General features: G+C 52.5%; 1 protein-coding gene across 2 annotated transcripts in view; it reads left to right on the top strand.

Annotated features, from left to right (window-relative positions):
• SAMD4A (sterile alpha motif domain containing 4A) overlaps window positions 1-20,812 on the top strand; it is a 171,190-nt gene that overhangs the window by 83,064 nt on the left and 67,314 nt on the right. For both annotated transcript variants that reach the window (XM_006269683.4, XM_006269684.4), the window contains exon 3: window positions 10,441-10,959. In XM_006269683.4, the coding sequence (XP_006269745.1) occupies window positions 10,441-10,959 (519 nt within the window). The remainder of the gene's footprint in view (window positions 1-10,440; window positions 10,960-20,812) is intronic.

Here is a 20,812-nt window from a genome sequence, read left to right as displayed (position 1 = left end):
GGGGTCAGGCCAGCTCTCAGGATCTCAATATTGCGCTGTTAGACAGGAGGGTGTGACACAATTGCACATATACAAACACACACAAATCAGTTAGGTGCATACACGCACACACTACCAGCTCAGGCACACACTCATCCAAACCAGCCTAGGCACATGCATACTTATCACCAATTCAAGCACATACACTATACACCCCAGAAGTTAGACACAGATCACTAATTCGTGATCACTAATAACCAGTCTAGGTTCATGCACACCTCTCACCAGTTTAAGCCCATACACGCTACACACACCACATTTAGACAGAATCAGGTACCAGTTACCGACACCTGCACATCCAATACACATACGTGGATTACTAAGTCATATACCACACACACACAATGCCAATGCTGTGTATATATATCTGTGTGCATTCACTAATTCACACACATACCACCCACCTACACATACACACAGGTGAGTTCCTAAGTTGGGTGTTGTGATGTGTATGTATGCATGTGCTTGGTGTACTTGGGAGACCTGGGGAAAGGTTAAGGTAAGAAAGTAGAAGTGTAGGGAGTTAAAGTTACTGGAAATGAAAGTCACCGGGACCGGGGTTAGAACCGGTAGATTAGAGGGGCCTGGGCTGAAGAAGGAGGCTGGGGGAGGTTAAGTGATCTTAATTGATTAAAAGACAACGCCCAAAGCCTGCAGAACAGCAGGAGAGACAAAGGCAGCAGGAAAGCAGAGACAGGCAGCAGAAAGTCACAGGGAAAAGGCAGTAGGAATTGAGAGGAGATCTGGAAACTAGTGGAGGGGGGTCGGGGCTGGAATTGGGAGAGAGAGCAAGGCTGGAATTTAAGACAGGGAAGGGACTGGGATTCAGTAAAACATGACCCAACTCGGGGTTGCAAATGACAGTGGTTTTATTGAACAGGGGAGATGGTGACACAATGCCAGATTGGTTCCCTTGCGCGCACACACTTACACACACGCACTCACACTGGCAGCAGAGGTTAAAGAGACTTGGTGCAGGGGCTGAAGTCCGCAAGGAGAGAGAGCGACAGAGAGTCCAAGTTGTGGGAGGAGGTGTGCAGGCAATATCTACCTATCCAGGCTGGACGGGGTCCTTGTCCAGTAGGTGTTGTCCAGAGGGGGTTGCTGGCAGGGCCTCTGGGTGGATCGGCGGTGTGGCATGGTGCTGGTCCAGATGGAGAGGGTGTCCCACTGGGTCTGTCTTCACTGCCCCTTGTTACAGGGGCAGACTGTGTGTGACCCTAGTGACAGGAGGCATGCCCAGGCAGGGGTCAGCCCCTGGCGCACTGAGCATGTGCGCTGCATGCAGGGACGTGCAGTTTTGGGTGTCTGTAATGGTGGGAGTTGCTGGTTTTGCAGGGTCCTTTGTCTTTCAGATGCTGGTCTTGTCTCTGTTCGTGGGTGAGGCGCGTGGTTCCTGGGTGAATCAATGCGAGGTGATGGCCCAGTCGTTACAGGCCATTGCGTAGAGGCCTGCTACCATTGCATTTCAGTCATTTCCAATCACACTCATTCATCGGGGAACCAATTTACATGGGAGGGGTATGTGACTCATACAGGTGCAACATGGGATGCCCGGGCAGAGGACACAAGATGGAGACTTGACATAAAAAAATGGAAACTTGACATGACTTTGGTTCACTTACAGACACAGGCCTAAACCGTACAGCATCCATATGAAACTATAAAAATCAGTACAAAAATTATAATAATACAATATACAACGGTGGATATCCAAAACCAAAAACTTGCTACCCAAATAGAAATGTTTAAAGCTTATCTAAGTCTGAACTCACTTATACTTATCTATAGGGAAAAGAGAGGGAGAGAAAAAGTCAGAAATGATTGGGGAAGGGGAGGGAATGCATTTTAAAATAAATAAATAAATAAGAGAGAAACGGGGGGTTTTGCTACACCATCAAAATGCAGCCACTTCTGGGGTGCAGCACGACAGCTGGCTACGAGGACGAAGCAGCACCCCACACGAAACGAGTTCTGTATCTAATGGAAAGCGCGGAGTGAATGTGATAGGCCTGGTTTCATTTACTTTATCAAAAAGAAAGCTGAAGGAGGGCTTGGGCAGAGTGTAACAGTAGTTTTGTGGGGAGAAAATACAGTGCAGAAAAGGGATCCCTAATCTAATTGCAAAAGGCAGAAGAACTGATGTCTGGGAGTCGAAGCCAGATAAATAGCAGACAAGGCACAACTTTGTACCGTAGAGAGTGAACGAGCATTGGAACAAACTACCTGGGAGGTGGTGGATTCTTCATCTCTGGAGGTCTTTAAATCCTGCTCGGATACCTTTTTGGAGGGCGTGCATTAGCCAGACACAAGTTATCAGGCTCAAAATGGGGGCAGCTGGACAGAAGCGTGTTGTCCAGGAGGTTGGATGGGCCCACAGAGGTTAGTACAGCGATGCGTGCCTGCCGCAGGATCTCAATTGATGGCTCATAATCTGGCCGTTCAGACTGATGCCTCAGTTGAGGGACAGCCCGTGCAGCATCCCAGTCCTGCCTGATCACATTGCACGGATCTTGCAAAGACCTGCAAACACGGGAGCCTGGGAGACCTGAACTTCCCAGGACAAGGCTCTTCTGGGTCAGGCCTTTTGCACCAGGGCAAAGCCCTCCAGCAGACATGATTTTCGCTGGGACAGTGCAGTTTGCACCTGTCGGCGTTTGGCATGAAGCGCAGCAATGCTTTGGTCTGAGGAGTCTGCGCCTATAAAAGGGCTAAGTAGTAGGTCATGGCATGCTTCTCTTTTGACTACCAGCCAGGCTCAGCGCTGCTTTGCTTGCAAGGCGAGAGATCGCAGCTGAATGTATAATACCGTTTTTCACGTTTCTCCCACTTAGAGCACAGTCCCCATTTACCAATATAGCGACATTATTCCGGCTAGCCAGTACCTTCTGGATGCACGCGTCTAACTCGTAGCCATTTCTTGCCTGAACCGATGATGGGAATGCACTTCTGAGAACCCTTTTACGGGAGATGTTGTTCAACTGAAAACAAGGGTATAATAAAACAGCAATTTAAGTGTCATTTACTAACAACTAGAGCCCCTTAAATGAGCTGACTTACCATTGTGCGGCAATAATACCAGCCTTGGTATTTAAACATGTGTGCTGTCACTCTGAGAATCCTTGGGCAGTTTTCAAAATCCTCCCCGTCTGTAATTATCATCTTCGTTACTCATTCTAACCTGTTGTCTGGTCTGTACAATACAAATCATTAATTTTTACCTGCTTGCCCGTGGCCCCACTGATGCATTTTCCTGCCTTCCTCAGCAAAACCCCTCCCCTGCATGCGACATTGCAGGATAAGGCTTCTCTGCAGCAAAGCGCTCCGGCCTGGCTTCAAAGCGACAGCGTTTGCTCTGATAAGTTGTCTTTAAAATGCTTCAGGCGCTTGTCTACGCTGCCTTGGCCCACGCGAGAACAAAGGCACTCCCTCCCAAGCCACGTGCACCAAAAGCTCCCCAGTGCCACTGTTGGGCGCCTGCATAGCGTGTCCATTATAATCCAGTTTTATGTGCTGGATGCAGCCTGCTGGGATTGTAACCAGCCTGCAGAGCCGGGATGCTGGCAGTGGTTCGGCAGCATTTGGAGGTGAGGGAATCCATGGCACGTGGCGGCAAATGGTGGGGCATGGCACCAGGGATGGCAGCCAGCCTTATATCGTGCTCTGCTGCTGCCCAAATGATGCCAGCCCCTGATCTAGGACCTCTCCGAGGCTCTCAATGTCAAGTGCATGCATTTAGACCAGCACTGGGCTTGGCCAGTGCCACTCTTCGTGGCAGACACGTGATGTTTCCGTGGCAATTGCACACGGAGTGGGAACAAGTGGGCAGGGCATGATTTCACGGCAACGCTCCCTAGCGTCGTTCCACCGCGGTGTGGGCATCCTTTTAAGGCCTCTTGTATGATGCGGTAAACTCGGTCCTGGTCATGCCGTCAGCTGCTCTTTCTTCTACAGGCCCAATATTTTAAAAAAATGGAAACCTCCTGATCACTTGCAAATCAAAACCCTCTACCAATGCTGGAGGCATTCAGCGCTGCTGCGGCTGTGTCCAAGCCCCTGTACTGCAAGCACAAACCACCACTTAGAACGAGCGTGGAGGTCCTTTGGCCTCATTTTCTTGTGTGTTTGCGGTATCCATGCATGCAGCCATGGGTGCACAGGTGCATTCACATTTTTGCACACCTGTTCAAAACAACCTCCTTGCCGTGTCCCATCTGACGTGCCAGGGGCTTCAGGAATTCCTCTTCTTGGCTTAGACCTTGAGTAACCATGTGCAAAACCAGTTTGGGATGGCCTTATGGAACAAAACTGCTGAGGTCAGCTCAGTTGGGGTGGTCATTGTGGTATTCCCGTCATACAGATGTATTGCAGCGGTCAAGGAGGGGGACCGCCCGTGTACAAAAGAGGGTTATTTAGGCTGCAAAGTCAAGCATTTGGCAAGTTAGGAATTAGATGTCTATATAAGATTAACGCCACCCCTTTGTGCATCTCTTCTGCGAAGCAAGGATGCTTTGTGAAAGCAGGGGACGGGACGCTGGTCTGGTCTCCCTGGGCCGTCAGCCTTCCCTCCTTCCATCGCAACGTGTACCTCGGGGTCTACCTAGCGCTGGGCGAACAGGACGGGCCTGAAGCTTTGGCTCCGACTCAAACCTTTTTCCAGAAAGTGTTGCGCATCCGATTAGTTTAATTGGGCATGGCCCGGTTCTGGCTGGGAAGCAGAACGGCTTTTGCACGCTCCGCCAGCCCTGTTCTGAGCAGGGGCCTTTTCTGACGAGGTCCCTGGCTCGTTTTGCAGACTGGGAAACTTCAGCCTGCCCCAGCTGCTGGCTTTGAACTGCTGACTCTCTTGGAGGCCGGGGATGCTCCTTCCCGAGCTTGCAAGCAGCATGTTTGAAACGTCCTTCCTGTGCTTCGGTGATGAACTCAGCTGCCTCCACGGTGCCCCTGCCTCCTGCACCGTCTATGGAGCGGTTTACACACCGGACCTTTTCTCATCGCAGTCTAGTTCGCATCCCCGTTCCCTGCACCGTGTCTGGACAAGGCCTTTGCTTTCTCTCGAGGCTTCTCAAAGCCAGTAGATCTTGTAAGAGGGTGATTTTGGTTTCCTGAAACCCCGCTTCCCCGAGTCCTCTCTCCTGGGCTTAGGCTGAGTCCAAAAACAATTAGAGCCTCTCTTTCTCCAACCTGTCTCAAGAGGACGGGTGGAGCGCAAGGTGGGGTTCGGTTATTTTAGGGAGCGGGTAGGCTCTGTGGGTTGCATGTCAGGTGGGGACAAGGATAGAAAGGCACGTGCCGCAGAGGCAGGGTGCTCGGGATTTTTCTCTCCTACACAGGCCTTTCGGCTTCCTGCCTCCTGTCGCAGCTCGATCCGGTGCCCTCCCCCTGGTACCCTCCCTGCGGGCACTGCTGGGTCCGCGGGGCCCGCTCTCAGCTGCCCCGGCTGCATTCTTCACAGGGGGACGTGGATCCTAATTTGGGACATCCTCTGGTTGCTTGCTCGCAAGGCAGAGAGGAGGCGGCAGCTGACGGGCGGACAGCACAGCTGGCCCGGCAGCCGGCAGTAAGGTGGGGAGCTGTCCGGGAGCGGGAGTAGGTGGTTAGCTGCCGGATGGGCATCAAGCAAACCCTGCGTGAGGTCGGGACTCAGCTGCCAGGCTGCTGAGTAGGCTTTGTCCCTTTGCTGGATTATTCGTGTGCTCAAGAGAGCCCTGGAAATATTCTGCGAAATGGGTGTGGAATAACATCGTTCTATTTTAATCCTGCGATTAACTCGCGCAGGGCGGGGAGGAGAGGAGAGGAGCCGGACCCAGCAGCTCGTACTGATGCTAACCCCAATGCATCTGAACGGTTTCCACCTCCTGCTTTTGTCCCTGGGGCTCCCGTTTTGGGAAGGGGATGTTCTGTATCTGGGCAGGCCGGAGCCAGCCTTCTCGTGTGAAACCTCCAGCTGCGGGCCTACTGTCTGCATCCGGTGCAAAACCCGGTGCCTTGTGCTCCGGGCAGGTGCGGGCAGAAAACTGATGGGTGCAGGTTTCCTGGGACGCAGTCCTGGACCCTACGGACCACGAAAACGAAGCGTGTGCAACATGCACATGACCCAGTGCATATTTAAACACCCGTGAGCACCTTGTGTAGCCAAGGACAACGGGGTGTACACACATTAACTGCTCCTGGTAGGGGTCAAGCACACTCTATTAATTAAAATGTTAGTGAAACCCTTGAGTCACGCTTTAGGTGTGCGTCTCAAGTCTAGGAAGGGCCTGATGGCTGGTCTCCACACACAAACCTCCCAGGATAACCCCATCAGTTTGAGATCATGGAAACGGAAAGAAAGGCAGGTGTCACTTCTTGTAACCTGGCGGGGAGCAGTGGTCCCCAATGTCCCACAGCTGCACGCGGGGCCGCGCCATGCAGATTTTTGGCCTGCAATGAACTTCCCAAAGAAGTTGCCCGTACTGCTGGGCTTTACATGTGGGCGGCCGCCCCCTCCGTGGTCTCTTGACCAGCCGGCGGAGGCTAACGTCACTTGTGAATGCGTGCCTTGTGTCAGTCGACATGTTCAGATTTGGGCTTGGCGAGGATCGTTGGACAGGGCTGATCCTGCCTCAGGCAGGTGGTTGGGCAGGATGACCTCGGGAGTCCCCTTCCAGCCCTGCTTTACGATTTTGTGAGTCCTTAGAGAAGTTTCCTCCAAGTGCTCTTTGGGGAGAGAGTGCGGAAAGGGTGCAAGTCGTCATCACCGGTGCGGAGAAGAGCAAAGAAAATCCTTCGTACCCCTCTCTGCCAGCACCCTGCCTGCTGCGCCTCCCCCACCCTCCCCAGCTGGATGCATGGAAGGGCTTCGGTGCCTTGGTCTCATTTAACAGCCCTTGTAGGCAGCTAAATACAAAATTCAGAACGTGAAACACCCCCACCCCAGCTGCTGCCTAATCCTGGAGGCACCTGAAGCCCTGGCGTGCTAAGGTTTTTTGCAAGTAAAGCTCACTAAGAGCCAATGGGTCTGGGTGTGCCCCTAGCTACTGAAATGCAAGCAGTGATGAGCAGGGATCCTGTTTTTCTCAGATTAAAAAAAAAAAATCCCCAATTTTCGGATTGAAAAACGTAACCCAAAATCTGCATTTTCCCCCCGATTAAAATGAAACACCACTATATGTATATCTATGTATTAGTGACATACAAAAACCTAGAACGCGTGGTTCCAAAATGTTACCTTTTATTAGAAATTAGAATTAGAAATTGCAAAAAACTGGTCCTTTTCTGCAAGCTTTTGGGATCAAAGTCCCTTCGTCAGGCTCTGGGAAAAGATGGTACACGATGGTAAGAAGTCCTCATAGGTAGGAAATAAACTTCATTTTTTCACTATTTGCATTATTTTTGGAAATAAAATGAAGTTTATTTCCTACCTATGTGGACTTCTTACCATCTTGTACCATCTATACTTTTCCCAGAGCCTGACAAAGGGACTTTGATCCTGAAAGCTTGCAGAAAAGGACCATTTTTTTGCAATCTCCCAGTTGGTCTAATAAAAGGTAACATTTTGGAACCACGCGTTCTAGTTTTTTGAACATCTTCTTGTCTCAGATCAATACGATTACCAAGTACACTCCTCTATATATTAGTGGCGTTTCAGTTTGATCATGTAAAAATGTGGATTTTAGGTTACTTTTTTAAATGGGAAAATTGGGGATTATTTTTTATCAGAGGAAACCAGGGTCCCTGGCGATGATCAGAGAGGGGTTTGCATCCTGTGAGGCTCCACGAATGGGGTGTTCCTCGGCCTGACTTACCCGCGTGGCACTTTCAGAGCTTTTGTATTGTATCGTGCACAGAGCACAGCCGAGGTGGATGGTGGTGCATCTAGTGCCTGCTTTATGTATTTATTTCGGTGGTTTACACCAAGTCATCAGAGCACAGACTGGAAGCCAGGTCTCCTCTTTCCCAAAGAAGGGCCCTAACTACTAGGAAATAAAGCTATGCACACCCAAGCATAGGGTTGGTTGGGCCCTCAAGGGCCATCCTGTAAAAGCCCCAGTTGACTTTAGAGGCCAGTGGTGCCCAACCCTTCAGCTCCTTGGCCTGGATGAGTGGTGCAGGACCAGGGCCTGATGTGGTGCATGGGGCTGGGCCAGCTGGGGCCTGATCCAGTCTGCGGGGCCAGCCTGACACATGGCCCCAGGTCCATGCAACAAGTCAGGCCTGGCTCCATTCCTGGCCCCCCATGCAGGATCAGACCCTGTGCCAAATCATGCCCATGACTCTGTGCCCACGTGCAGGACCATGTTTTTTAGCCTACAAGGCTTGGAAACTTGGCAGTAGAGGTGAGGTGATAGTGCTAATAGTCTCCACTCCCCTGCTGCCAAATTTTTGGACCTGTGGGGAACCCCGTGGGCCAAGGGACATAGCTCCGCAGGCCAGGGGTTGAGCACTTCTGTTATAGTCCATTGCTCAGGGGCCGTGGGAGAAGGACAGAGCAAGGGCTTGAACCCAACTCATGTTCCTCGTTGCTGCCAGAGCCACCAAGCTACGTAATGCCACTGTGCAAAGCAGAGCCGTTTCAGGAGGAAGCGAGACCCCCTCCACCTCCGCACCCCCAAATACCCCATGGCCTGGAAGCTGGAGCATCCCCTTGGGGGCCGGCGATGCAGGTTTGAGCCATCCGAGGCAGAGAAAGGAACTGAACCTGGGTCTCCTGCCTCATTTAGCTCTGGTAGGAGCGTTGCAGCCATGAGGAACGGCTGTCTCTGGTGTCTACCTCCAGGTGAGGGGTCAGGTTTGAGAGTCCCAGCAGATGGGCACTTCCCCAGCACCCAACGTAAGGGGCCTAAGTCTCTTGGGAGGGGACTTAAGACCCACACCTCTCCTTAACATTGCCTATTGACTAGCTTGGGCAGCTCCCTGCTCGTTAGCATGGCTTTTGTAGAGCCCGTTTTTAGGCCCTTGACTGTGCAAGCGTCGCAGAGGAGCTGAACTTAGATGCTGCATCGCAGGTCATTAGGAGCCCCTGGGCCTTAGCCATTACCTCTGAGCAATGGGCCAGTTGGGATGAGGCACTTGGAAGTGCTCACGCGTGGAGAGTGCATCGCCCCGTAGACACCCCCCGTGCACCCCGTCTGCTTTGGTTGCAGAGCTCGTTTTCAGCTCATTTCGCTTTCATTGCAATGGTTTAATCGCAAAGTCGCGTTCTCCCGCCGATCGTTTTCCTCCCGAGGAAAGGAACCTGGAAAGGATTGCAGAACTGAAAGCGTCGAGGTACCTCGGGGCACATTGGGCGAGGAGGCAGTATTATTACATTATTGCAAGAGGGGTTTTTTGAGTCGGAAAAAGCAACGTTTCCAGAAAGCCACCTAGTGGCTTTGTCTGAAAACGGCCGTTTGCTCTCCACCAGGCAAGAGAGGCTGGTGGGGGCATGCGTGATGTGCCGAGGGGCTGTCAGCGGCTGGGCAAAGAAATAAGAGCACAAATTTTGGTCTTGGTTTTCAAGGCTTGCATTGTAGCACGGGAGCATTAGGCAGCCCTCTCCGGTGTGACTCATCGCACGGTAGTGAAACACTTGCATTGTACCAGTCAGAAATATGTAAATGCCTCGCACTACCGAGGCTTCTGTTTTTCCAAAGAATTAATTTGATGAATGGACACGCTTACAGACGCAGGGCCAGATCTTTCATTGATGTAAATCAGCAGAGCTCTGGTGGCAGTCTGTTTGCGCTAGACAGCGTTCTGGCACATATGGCGCCGCCGGGCCCTGGGTGTGCTGGATCCCGGCGCGCTCGCATCGAAGCTCTCCGTTTCTTTTGCTGCAAAGGGCATCGGATGCCACGTGAAAAGCGGTGTCTCTGCAGATCTTGCATTCAGCCGGAACGAGAAGGAGCGCGTCGCACTTGCAGAACGGACGTGCTTCGCATCGGGAAATTTTAACGGTGGCGTTTTTCCACCGAGCTGAATGTGACTTTTCATCGGTGTTGTTGAAGGCCTCTCTCAGCATCTCGCCGAGTGAATGTCTCTCTCTCTGTTAAAAGAAATAAAGCAGTTATTAAATCTTGGATTAGCCAGGATTTTTCAGGAGCAACTGGTGATTTTTGGGAGACCCTGAAAACAGCCCAATTCTTCAGGAAGTGTACAGCCCTCCCTCTCTGACGAGGCAGCCCCTTTCAGAGGCCTCCCATTAGACCCCTGCCCTCAATTCATTTCCTTTTAAAAAAGAAATACACTTTGGTCTTTCTGCTTAAATTTGGGATTAAAGGCTGTGTTCTGCACGGCACAGGAGGTGGCACAGCCGGCGGGGGTGGGGGGTGTCCCTGTGCTCTGCTCTATTTACCTGGTGGGAATCTATCTAGTTATCTGGTAGACGTGTTTGCTGATTTCACAACTTTCTTTTTCTTTTTTTTTCTCTCTCCCCCCCAGGAATCATTAACCAGTGGCAGCAGGAATCCAAGGATAAAGTGATTTCCCTATTGTTAACCCACCTGCCTTTACTGAAACCGGGAAACATCGAAGCAAAAGTAGAATACATGAAACTGTTGCCTAAAATCCTGGCTCACTCCATCGAACACAACCAACACATAGAAGAGAGCCGGCAGTTGTTGTCCTACGCTTTGATTCACCCAGCCACGTCCTTGGAAGACCGGGGGGCTCTCGCCATGTGGCTGAACCACTTGGAGGATCGCACGTCGGGTAGCTTCGGCAGCCAACACAGAGGCCGGTCTGATTCGGTGGATTATGGACAGACGCACTACTATCACCAAAGACAGAACTCGGACGATAAGCTCAACGGGTGGCAAAACTCACGTGATTCTGGGATCAGTGTTAGCGCTTCCAGCTGGCAGGACAAGAGTCTAGGCTGTGAGAATGGCCACTTGCCCCTGTACTCTTCTTCTTCTGTCCCCACGACCATCAATACCATCGGCACTAGCACAAGCACAAGTAAGTACCGTCGGCATGAAAGCTGGCGAGAGCCGCTTCGGGCAGTTGAACTTCCCCTGCCGCCCTTGGAGCGTTAGAAAAGGGGTCGGTTTCGAGTTGGCCGTAGCCATTTTTTGGACCCGCTTGTCCAAAATAGTCTGGCTGTTTCGTTTGGAGAGGGGGCTTGTTTGTTGTTTTTGCTTTTTTTGCTTTCTTTTGCATTTTGTACCATTTTGAACCTGCTTGAAGCAAAGAGCGAGGAGTTAAGAGGGGGTGAGAGCAAACCTGCGTGTTATCCAAAGCAGCCGCTTCCATTCCACCCGCTCTAGGTTTGGGAAGAGTCTTCCCCAAGTCCTGCAGCGATTTAGGAGCCCAAGTTTCATTTTCAAACACAACCGGGGACTTTGCGGCGTAAGTTGTACCGGAAGTAAAAGAGAAGTAGGCTCCCAAGTAGCTAACACAGGACGGGGCTCTGAAATTTTTCAAGCACTTACCAAAGTGCCCCTTGTTACCGCTTGTGTGTGGAGAGGTGACCCCTGCCATCACCTGTGCCTGTTCACCTGGCGGTGTGCAACCTCCTTCACTTGTAGCAGCGCAGCCCATACGCGGAGCTCGTGATCGGGACCTACACGTGCTGGGGGACTAGGTCTGACCCAAAACCAGGTGCTCCAGGGCCATGTGGCTGATGTGTAACTGGGGAGTCCCCTGGCCTCCGTGCAGAGGTTTCATACAGCTGCTTTTTAAAGCAAACCTTTCTGCCTGCTCAGCATCCCAGGTGGAGAGCGAGGGGGGCATCACCTCCACCTGCGGGGATCCTGCTGCGTGGCTGGCCCTGGCTCACGGCACGGGAGGATGTTGCAGGGGTTGTTCAGGCTACAAGGAGGCGCCGGGGGTCTGTGGACAGGACAGACGGGGTCTTAGGGAGACCGGCCCGTGCTTTAGGAGTGTCCTTCCCTCCCTCCTCTCTGGTTTAATATAATCTGCCCTCACTTCCCAGCCTCCCACTTCGACCCCCCGGTGCTCCCCTTCCTACCTCCCCATGCCACGCTCTTGTCTCCTGGCACTGACAGACCTCATGTCCCATGGGCATCCCTTTTCCTGCGTGCCAGCCTCCCTGCCCATTTGCAGATGGGGAAAACACCAACCCCCCCCCCCCAATTAAACGCCCAGGATGAAGAGACAGCATCCCGGGGAAGAAGACGTGCATGCGTCTCTCAACCTGGTAAATGTCTTTACCTGGTAAAGTCATTTATGTGCCAGTCAGCCTACAAAAGTCTAGTTGGTCAAATAGAAGATATCACCTCTACCACGAGTCCTGATTCCTTTTCCCTTCTCTTTGGTATCTGGGACGTCCTGGCTGTAGCAGCGTGGTCTGAGCGGGAGCGCTGTCTCCTGTTCTCTCCTCCTGCCCAGATTCATGGCAGAGGGGGCCAACGTCAAGAGCTCTGGGTGTTGATCATCAGGACTCATAGTAGAGACGATATCTTTTATTAGACCATCAGGATTTTTTGCAACAAAATGTTTTTAATTGGGTGTTGATAGACACTGAGATTTCCTCCCCCTGTTCCCCCTTGGGGGCATCATCGCTTCGGGCAGGAAAGCAGTGATGTGGTGCCAGACACCTGCTCTTTGAGAAGTTCAACCAGACTCTGCACCAAAGAGTCCCCCCCAGAGGGTCATTGGGGTTAAGCCTTGCCATGAAGAGGAACGATGGGCTGCGATGCACATAGCCATAGGTAGGACTCGGCTGCAGGCCTAGGGCTCCCTGGGTGAATAAAGGCCGTGGCTTAGTAGGGCCATGCAAACTTTTGTTGGTCCCGACAGCGACTGCAGCTCCTCTCTCAGCGAAGCATGCAGACCGGCTACTTTAAAATAGATGATGGCATCTCTGGACTGACTGAGCGAACGCAGGCCGTGCCCCCTCCAGGGACCCACGGAGTAGCACCAGGGCAGCTAGCTCATCAGCGAGGATGGGGAGGGCCCTCTTCCAATTTATGATGCACCAAGTTTGAAAGAAGCCATCTCAAGAGTTCAGCTTGGACATGTCCCTATCCAGAGTGAGATGAGCCTGATGCAGGGGTGCAAAGGGGGCCAAGAGCCTTCTACCACCATTCCCACCTGGGTCCAGGCCATGCTAAAAGGGGCTGGGAGGGCATGGGACCATGGCACTGCTCCCTTCCTTCCCTGCATTGCCCTGCCTGCTCTCCTTTCGCAGCACGCAGCCCTGTTTTCTTATGATTTTGGGGGGTCTGAGCCATGATTTCTGCAGGTCTGGCACTAATCTTGCAATAGGCACATGTGCAAGAGGCTGGTCTGGGCAAAAAAGAGGGGACGCCCCCAGCTGCCAGGTAAGCTTAGAGCCATGGAGGAGCCGAAGAGTTCCCTATGGGAGCCCTTTCTGGGCAGAGAGACCAGTGGACTCTGAGCATTTCCCTTTGGGAGAGCTGGTTGAACTGCAATTCTTGCAAAGAAGAGGTCTGAGACGGGAGTGACACTGGGTGTTTACCAAAGGGAAAACAGGTCAGGATAAGGCTTGCCCAGCCCAGGAGAAAAAACAGCTGCTGATAAGCCGGTTACAACACCATGCTTGCGGTGGGTTAATCATTGCAGCGCTGTGTGGTTTGAGGGTCTAACGACCCTGCCCCCTTTTCAGGGGAAGAAAAAAAATCACAAAGTTGCATTAAACTCTTTGGGGCCGGGACAAGTCTGTTCCAGGGAATTTGTACAACACCGCACATGGGGGTGAGGAAGGCGGGGAGCCTTAAGTGGGTAGCAATGAGTAAGTCAGCAATCTGCTAGAAGGATTGCCGCCCTTGCCTGGTTTGCTGAGAGAAGAGAAAAGCCCCCAATTCCAGAGGCTGTTCCGGATGGTTTTGCAGGAGCGTAAAGCCATGGGCAGAGCAGAGCAGAGCAGAGAAGCAGCCTTCCTTGCTGGATCGGATGCATTGCATGCCTCATCCCGCAACTTCCATGGGGCAGCCTCTTTGCTTCATCTCTTCCCCGATCCCCGCTGCTTGCTGCGCTCTCTGCATCTCGCTCTCCTTCCCACCGGTGTTGCCGACTCCCCGACGCAGAAGTTTCCTGCACAAGCACTCCTGGCCTAGGCGAGCTGCTTCCTGGCCCCGTACAATGACTGCTTTCTGCATCACCAGCCCATCAAACAGCTCAGGTCCTGCTGAGAGATTTAGGGGGTCCGTATTCGTGGACCCATTTCATGGAGTTTTGTGCCGACGGGAAACACACAAATCCATAAAGCCAAGGGGCTTTGCGGCGCGCTATGCAGCTACCTATACACGTGCTAGTTGGTGTTTTAGTTAGAACTCGATTAATCGAGTCTGCTCCACGTGCTTATTAAAATGCTCCAGCATGGCCTCGTCGTCATGTGTATAAGCTCCCATGGGTTTAACAGTGACCTTGTCGAATGAGGTTTAGATAAAGCATCCCGCAGCCATTTTTAAACCCGCTTAATACACGTGACAGTGAGCAATTTTAATTAGAGCCGCTCTCCAGGAACCGCTCTAATTAAAACGCCCCACCCCCAAGCACAGAGGCATCCCATGTGCCTTCAGCCCAGCCCGTGAAGCCGCGTAGGTCGGTGAAAGATGAGCGTTTTCTGAGCGAAGCAGAGATTTAGTTGTGGCCTGAAGGTTGTCCCTGCCATTCGTTTCTATAACGGCGTGTGCCACCGCGGGAGGTGCGCCGTGGTCTGTGCAGGGAACCAGCGTGAGCAGCGGTGGCTGTGAGTCACTTCCCGCAAGTCTACCCTTGGCGCAAAGCGCCGAGACCCTGCTAACGTGTCCTGACGGCAACGTGCTCCGCCAACCTGCAGGCACAGCTGGAGCCAGCCCCAGCCCCAGCCGCGCCGCGTGTGCTGCTTCGTGAGCTTCCCTAACACAATATTGACTTGGCCGTCCACAAACACATGCTAAAAAAACGAGCACAGCTCGTCAGCTTTTGTCCAGCCTTTCTGTCTAATCAATACGTCCATTAATTTGCCGTTCCAAAGCAAAGCCCGCAGACTGTTAGCATGTGTTCGGTTTAAAGAAAATATCAAGTCCCCCGCCGACTTGGAGCAGCCTCTGTCTGCCCAGTGGTCTGGCGCATCCGCGGGCTCCAGGGTACGCACGGCAGCGTGCCTCTCTACAAAGGCACTGCTTGTTTCCCCGGGCAGGCCTGGAGAAAGTCCTTCCCGCACAAGAGCAGCACAGTGATCTTGCTCTAGGGAGACTCTGTCTGGAGCCGGGGCGTGTTTGGATGCATCGCTGTTACGGTTCGGGTTTTCCAGGTGTGTCGCAGTTCACTCGAGAGTGCACTTGATGGGATACGCAGCCTCGTTGGCTTGCCCGGGTTTCGCCCGGGCCCCCGACTGCCACAGGAGCGCTGTCAAGAGTCGACCGAGTTTAGCAGCAGCTCCGGGCCAGTCGTTTGCTAGTTTTGTGCTAGCAGTGTCGCTTCCTGCGAGCAGAACGGTGTCTCTGGAGGACTAACACATCCCTTGTTGCTCAGTCTAATACCTATGGACCTCAATCCATTCTCCATCCCGAGCAGTGACAATCTGGACTAGCTCTAACAGAGTCACTCTGGATTCGCACCAGTGTAAATGACGGGAGGCTCGGACCCAAAGTGAACAGGCAGTCGCAGCTGCCTGTCTGGGGGACGGTCTGAATTCAGTGCCGCGGAGAGGAGGTGAAAGAGGTTTTTCTCCGTCCTTCGGGCACAATGTCCCATTTGTAGGTGTACCTGCTTCTGCGGAGGGAGAACAGAAGTGGGCACGGGGCAGAGCTTGCCCAAAGCCCCGCGGGAAGGGAGGGAACAAAGGGCCTTTGACTCCGCAGCCGAGTCATGAAATAATTGCAAGCCGACTGGGTTAGGAAAACACGGTTGCATTGGTAGTGTAGACGGGGCCTGAAGATAAAGAGCCCAAATGAAAGAAGGGAAGTAAAGAGTTTCCTTCTGCTTGCAGTGAAGGGGCGGCGGGGGCGAGGGGGGGAAGCTGCCTTTTTCAGGCCTGAACCTTCCTGCTTCGGCTGCACAAAGGCAGACATTTGCCCTCTCTGTGCGTCTACCTGCACAAACGCCGCTCCTCTGAGGGTTGTTACCGCCTCATCACATATGCCACTAGGCAGCCGGCAATGGCACGAGCACAGTCTTTTAAAAACTCAATTGAATAAACCCAGCACAAAGCCCTCGGCTCTCGTGTCGAGGCGGATGACAGAGAGGAAAGAAATGAAAGCTCCAGACCAACAGCTGATTGCATTTGGGCACTGACTTTTTTATTCTTTTGCCCATGTAATTGGTTCCACCTGCATATGATCTCCTTGCTTATGGGGCTTCATTTGTCAACCTGAAACACAGGGCGGCTTCCCTCCACACTTCTTCGTGGGGAAGAAGCGAGTTTGCTCTCTACCTTTAGGAGAAAGGATGGTCTTGTATGAACATACCCAGCATCCAAGAGACACGAGTCCGTTCCTAGCCTACCTGCCCCTTTCGCCCTGTTCGTTAAGCAAGTCTCCTGGTGCCCTCTGCCCTCCATATGTGAAGCGGGGATAATAATACTTCCTTTGCCTCTTCGTGGTGACATTTTCTAACTCGCTGTGGATAGTCTAATGCTACTCCCATTGAAGTCGGCGGTGAACCCCCCCGGGCTCAGAGGCAGGGGCCGTCTTGCTATGTGTGTGCAGTCCCTAGCAGAACAGACTTCAACATTTTGCCATAATGTACATGCTATCGTACTCCCCGATGCTAATTAAATTAAACACCGAATAACACCAGCCTCGCTCATGGTGGGTAGAGCCTTCCTGTGCACGAAGCCGCATCGATTTATTATGGCCGGCGTCAGTATAGGGACAAAGAGCTTTTACCGCAGCCTGGCCGAGGACGCAACCGCTGCGCCGAGTAAGTTCCCCAAACTGCAACCTCTCCCACAACGGGGACCTGAAGGTTTGCACAGCCTGTGCATGAGTCCTGTGTCTGGTTTTGGGCCCCCACTACAGAATGGATGTGGGCAAATTGGAGAGAGTCCAGCGGAGGACAAGGGAAATGGTTCAGGGGCTGGGGGCATAACTTGTGAGGAGAGGCTGAGGGAACTGGGCTATTTAGTCTGCAAAAGAGAAGACTGAGGGGGGTTTAATAGCAGCCTCCAGCTCCCTGCTGGGGGGTTGCAAAGAGGATGGAGCTGGGCTGTTCTCAGTGGGGGCAGATGGCAGGACAAGGAGCAATGGGCTCAAGTTGCAGCAAGGGAAGTTGAGGTTGGGTATTAGGAAAAACTTTCTCACTAGGAGGATAGTAAAGCACTGGAACAGGTTACCCACAGCAGTGGTGGACTCTCCGTCCTTGGTGGTTTTTAAGACCCAGGTAGACAAAGCCCTGGCTGGGATGATAGTTGGGGCTGGTCCTGCTTTGAGCAGGGGGGTTGGACTAGATGTGATCCCCTGAGGTCCCTTCAACCCTCGTTGTCTATGAGTCTAAGTGAGCTACATTAATGCCATAAATTACAGTAATAATAGCCTTTCTAATATGAGCACAAGGGCGGGGGGTGGCACTGACTACCCTTGGGTCCGTTGTCCCAGCTCCATTGTGGCTCTTGCTAATTCCAGCAGCAGGTTGATGCTTTCAAAGGCCTCCGCTGTATGCCTTTGTGTGCACTGGTCGGTTCGTTGGAAGGATGCAGGAATTGTCCTTGTTGGAGTTGGCAGTGTGGAAGATGTTCAGGGTAGGCTGCGGTTCCTGAGCCATGTGCTGGTGGGGATCCCATGGGAAGGGCCTTTGCACCTCCTCGATGCAAGCTGCAAGCGTGCAGTGGAGCTGCAGCCACTCTCCATCCTCAGTTCCCTCCTGCCACCCAGGGCCGTTAGTCCGACCCCAGCAAGCACCCAGCCCATCACTCCCCTTCAAGGCTTTAAAATCACACTTCCATCAAATTGGCAAGAACGTTTTGTCCTCGTGCCCCAAATGGGATGTTTCATAAAATAAAATAGGACGGGAGCAGAAAGATGGTGCGTGAGTCCCTTGGCCCACCACTCTCCTGTGTGGCAGGGTGAGGGGCTCCACACTGATGTTCACATTTCCTAGCAGACTCCTAACCCCCAGGGTTCAAAATGTCTCTCCACCAAGGACACAGGGGTTGGAGCCAACCCCAGGCACTCTCCCGCTCCCAAACAAGTGAGAAGTGATAGCAGGTGTTTCCCAATTCTCTGAGTGCTTCAGTGCCCATCCAAACTCTGGGCACCCCAGTCTCATTGGCGCAAGAGCAATCAAAGTTGGCTATCTAAGGGCAATGTTGTTGAGAAGCTAGATCTTTGATGGAAGCAAGGCATGTTCCTCACCCTTGCTGCCATTTCTGCAAGCTGCGGGGCCTGGCTTGGCAAATATAATATCTACCCTTGGGAAAGGGGCACTCCTTTCTTATCCGAAACCCCGCAGGAGACCAGGGATGAGGTGAGGGAAATGACTGAGGCAAGATTGATGGTTTAGGGGACATCATTAGAAGCAGCAAGGTTGGTGGCCACCACCATCACATTGAGGTAGCTGGCATACTGTGTGATATTCAGGGGAGTTATAAAAGACTTTTCCTCCAAGGGAATGGAGATCATTGAGCACAGAACAGCTGCCGTGGTCCATCCCCTCCAGGACCGCGTTGTCATCCGGTAGGATTTACACACCTGCTCCCCACAGGAGGGAGAAGAGACACCGTGAGGTCAACAGCTGGGGCACTTGCTAAAAAAAAAAGTCCTGAGTACTTCAGTGCACGACTGTCTTCTACCTCCTTGGCACACCTGACTGTCTTTCAGAGACAGCAAGTTAGAGAGGAGCCTCCAGAGTCGCACAGGAGCCTCTCTGAAACCTGCCCCCAGCTTCAGGCACTGATTTTTTCCCTTTCTACAGGTCAGGCATGACTGTCCACAACCATGGTCGTTGTCTAGAACGATCATTCATTCATCCCACATCCCGTTCCCATCCCTGGTCACGGACACGTCTCACAAGAGTCTGTTACAAGTCGAGTTGGCCCCATGGTTTTATCTAGGAGTTGTAATAGCTGGAAGTACAGAGCACCTGGGAAAAAAGCTGTTTCTCCTGATGTTTCCTGGCCTCAGTGGTTCTTGGCCTTTTTGGACTCAAGCCACCCGTCGGAAAATGCCAACTCTGATCTTTCACTCACGTTTTGGTCGCAGAAAAATATGAGAGCAGTTCTGCTGTTGCAAAGGACCCAGAAAGGCCCCCGAAGGTCAGAATGGGTTTGATGTGGGACGGGCCGTATGGCCCTCTACCTGGGATCTCGTGTGTCTAGGTACAACCTTTTACAGAAGCAAGGTGTTGCCTGCTTTACCTGTGGCGGGTTAGGGTGTTATGTCTTGCATTGGGTCAAGGTTGATGGTAGCTTTACAAAGCATTTAGATGATAGATTTGTATAGAAAGGTTTGGATAGGGATGATCCTGCCTCGGGCTGGGCTAGGGGACCTCTCGAGGTCCCTTCCAGCTCTGCTTCGATGGCATGATGGATTTCTGCCCGATATCCCTGGGTTGATCTTGTGAATCGGGTGTAGGTGTTTGCACACTTATGCAGCACCCCACAGGGCCCTGAAAAGGATCTCATGGCGTTGCAGGGGGCCACAGCATTGTGGTTGAGAGCCACTGCATTAACCTGAAGAAGTCAGCGCGTCCTAGACCTGGGGGGTCACCAAACGAGTGTGCTGCCTCTAATGCAGGATGGCAATATCTGCCTCTGTCTTCCCAGGTCTTCCAGCTCACCTCCATGTTAGAGGACTCATCCTTCTACCGAGCCATTCACCCAACCATGGGAAGGGCCTGAGAATCACAGGGGGACCCAGCCAGTACCAGTACAGTCGTCTGCCATTGGGACTCTCCAGGTCCTTGACAGTGACCCATCTGAGAAGGAAGGGTTTTTGTGCAGCCTTACCCAGAACGTGCCCTGTCCCCGTTCTTTCCCTCCTGGGACCTCTGAAGCATGGCCATGTGTCCCATCGCAGACACTGATGGGCTCCAGGCTGTAAAGAGAGTAGTTTCCAGAAGACAGATGCCTATCCGTGCAGTCACGCTCCCTCAGGATAATGTCATGCCATCTAGGTCCTGTGCCATCTTGCATATACTTGACCCCTCTTACCAGATGTCACCTGTGATAGCACCAGCTCTGGTTTTGGTCAGGCAACTCCCCGGGGAAATGGCAGATAGACAAGAAGGTGTTTCCATCCCACGTCTTTGCAGGATTGAGGTGGTGGAAGGAGCCTCACTGCTGCCTATGGGGGAGGGCTGTTTTCTGCTCCTCCCTCTGGCCATGACTTCCATCACCTGGGCAGCAGATATAGCATGGGATGTAAAGGATCTGGGTTTGATTCCATATTTGCACCCTGGAGCTCAGAGCTATCAGGATAGACTTCCAGGCTTTTGTACCTGTCCCACAAAACCATTGTGCAGATGCTGACAGTCACCACCTCCCTGGTGCCCTTCATAAGGCAGCAAGGTGATTCATGCTTGTTGGCCCTCTGTCTGGAAGCCATCAAGGCCTGACCATGATGCCACTGAGACGGGATAACTCCGGTGGATCTTCATCTCCTCAGCACCAGTTACAACCTAGCAGGTTTCTTTAGCAGGGCATTAGCTATCATCATTCAAGAGTGATTGCAGCAGAGGCCCATCCTACAGCGGGTGTTCTTCCATTTGGGGACTTTTGTGATATATTGGTTGGTCCACATCAAGTGCCAGAGGTTTGGTTCCCAGTCGCTTCCTGATGCTTCTTTCTGCAGTGGTCTTACAGCTTCCACGTGCCTTTCCACCGAGTCCTCTGGGTGATTTCCAAAATGTAAAGGGCAAAGCCCTGATCATTCTCCTAGTGCCATACCGGCTAGTTTCTAGGAGA

This window comes from Alligator mississippiensis, chromosome 2 (genome assembly GCF_030867095.1).
Source record: "Alligator mississippiensis isolate rAllMis1 chromosome 2, rAllMis1, whole genome shotgun sequence".
Lineage (NCBI taxonomy): Eukaryota > Metazoa > Chordata > Crocodylia > Alligatoridae > Alligator > Alligator mississippiensis.
The sequence above is the reverse complement of the archived record's forward strand: the minus strand, read 5'-3'. Positions and strand labels throughout refer to the sequence as shown.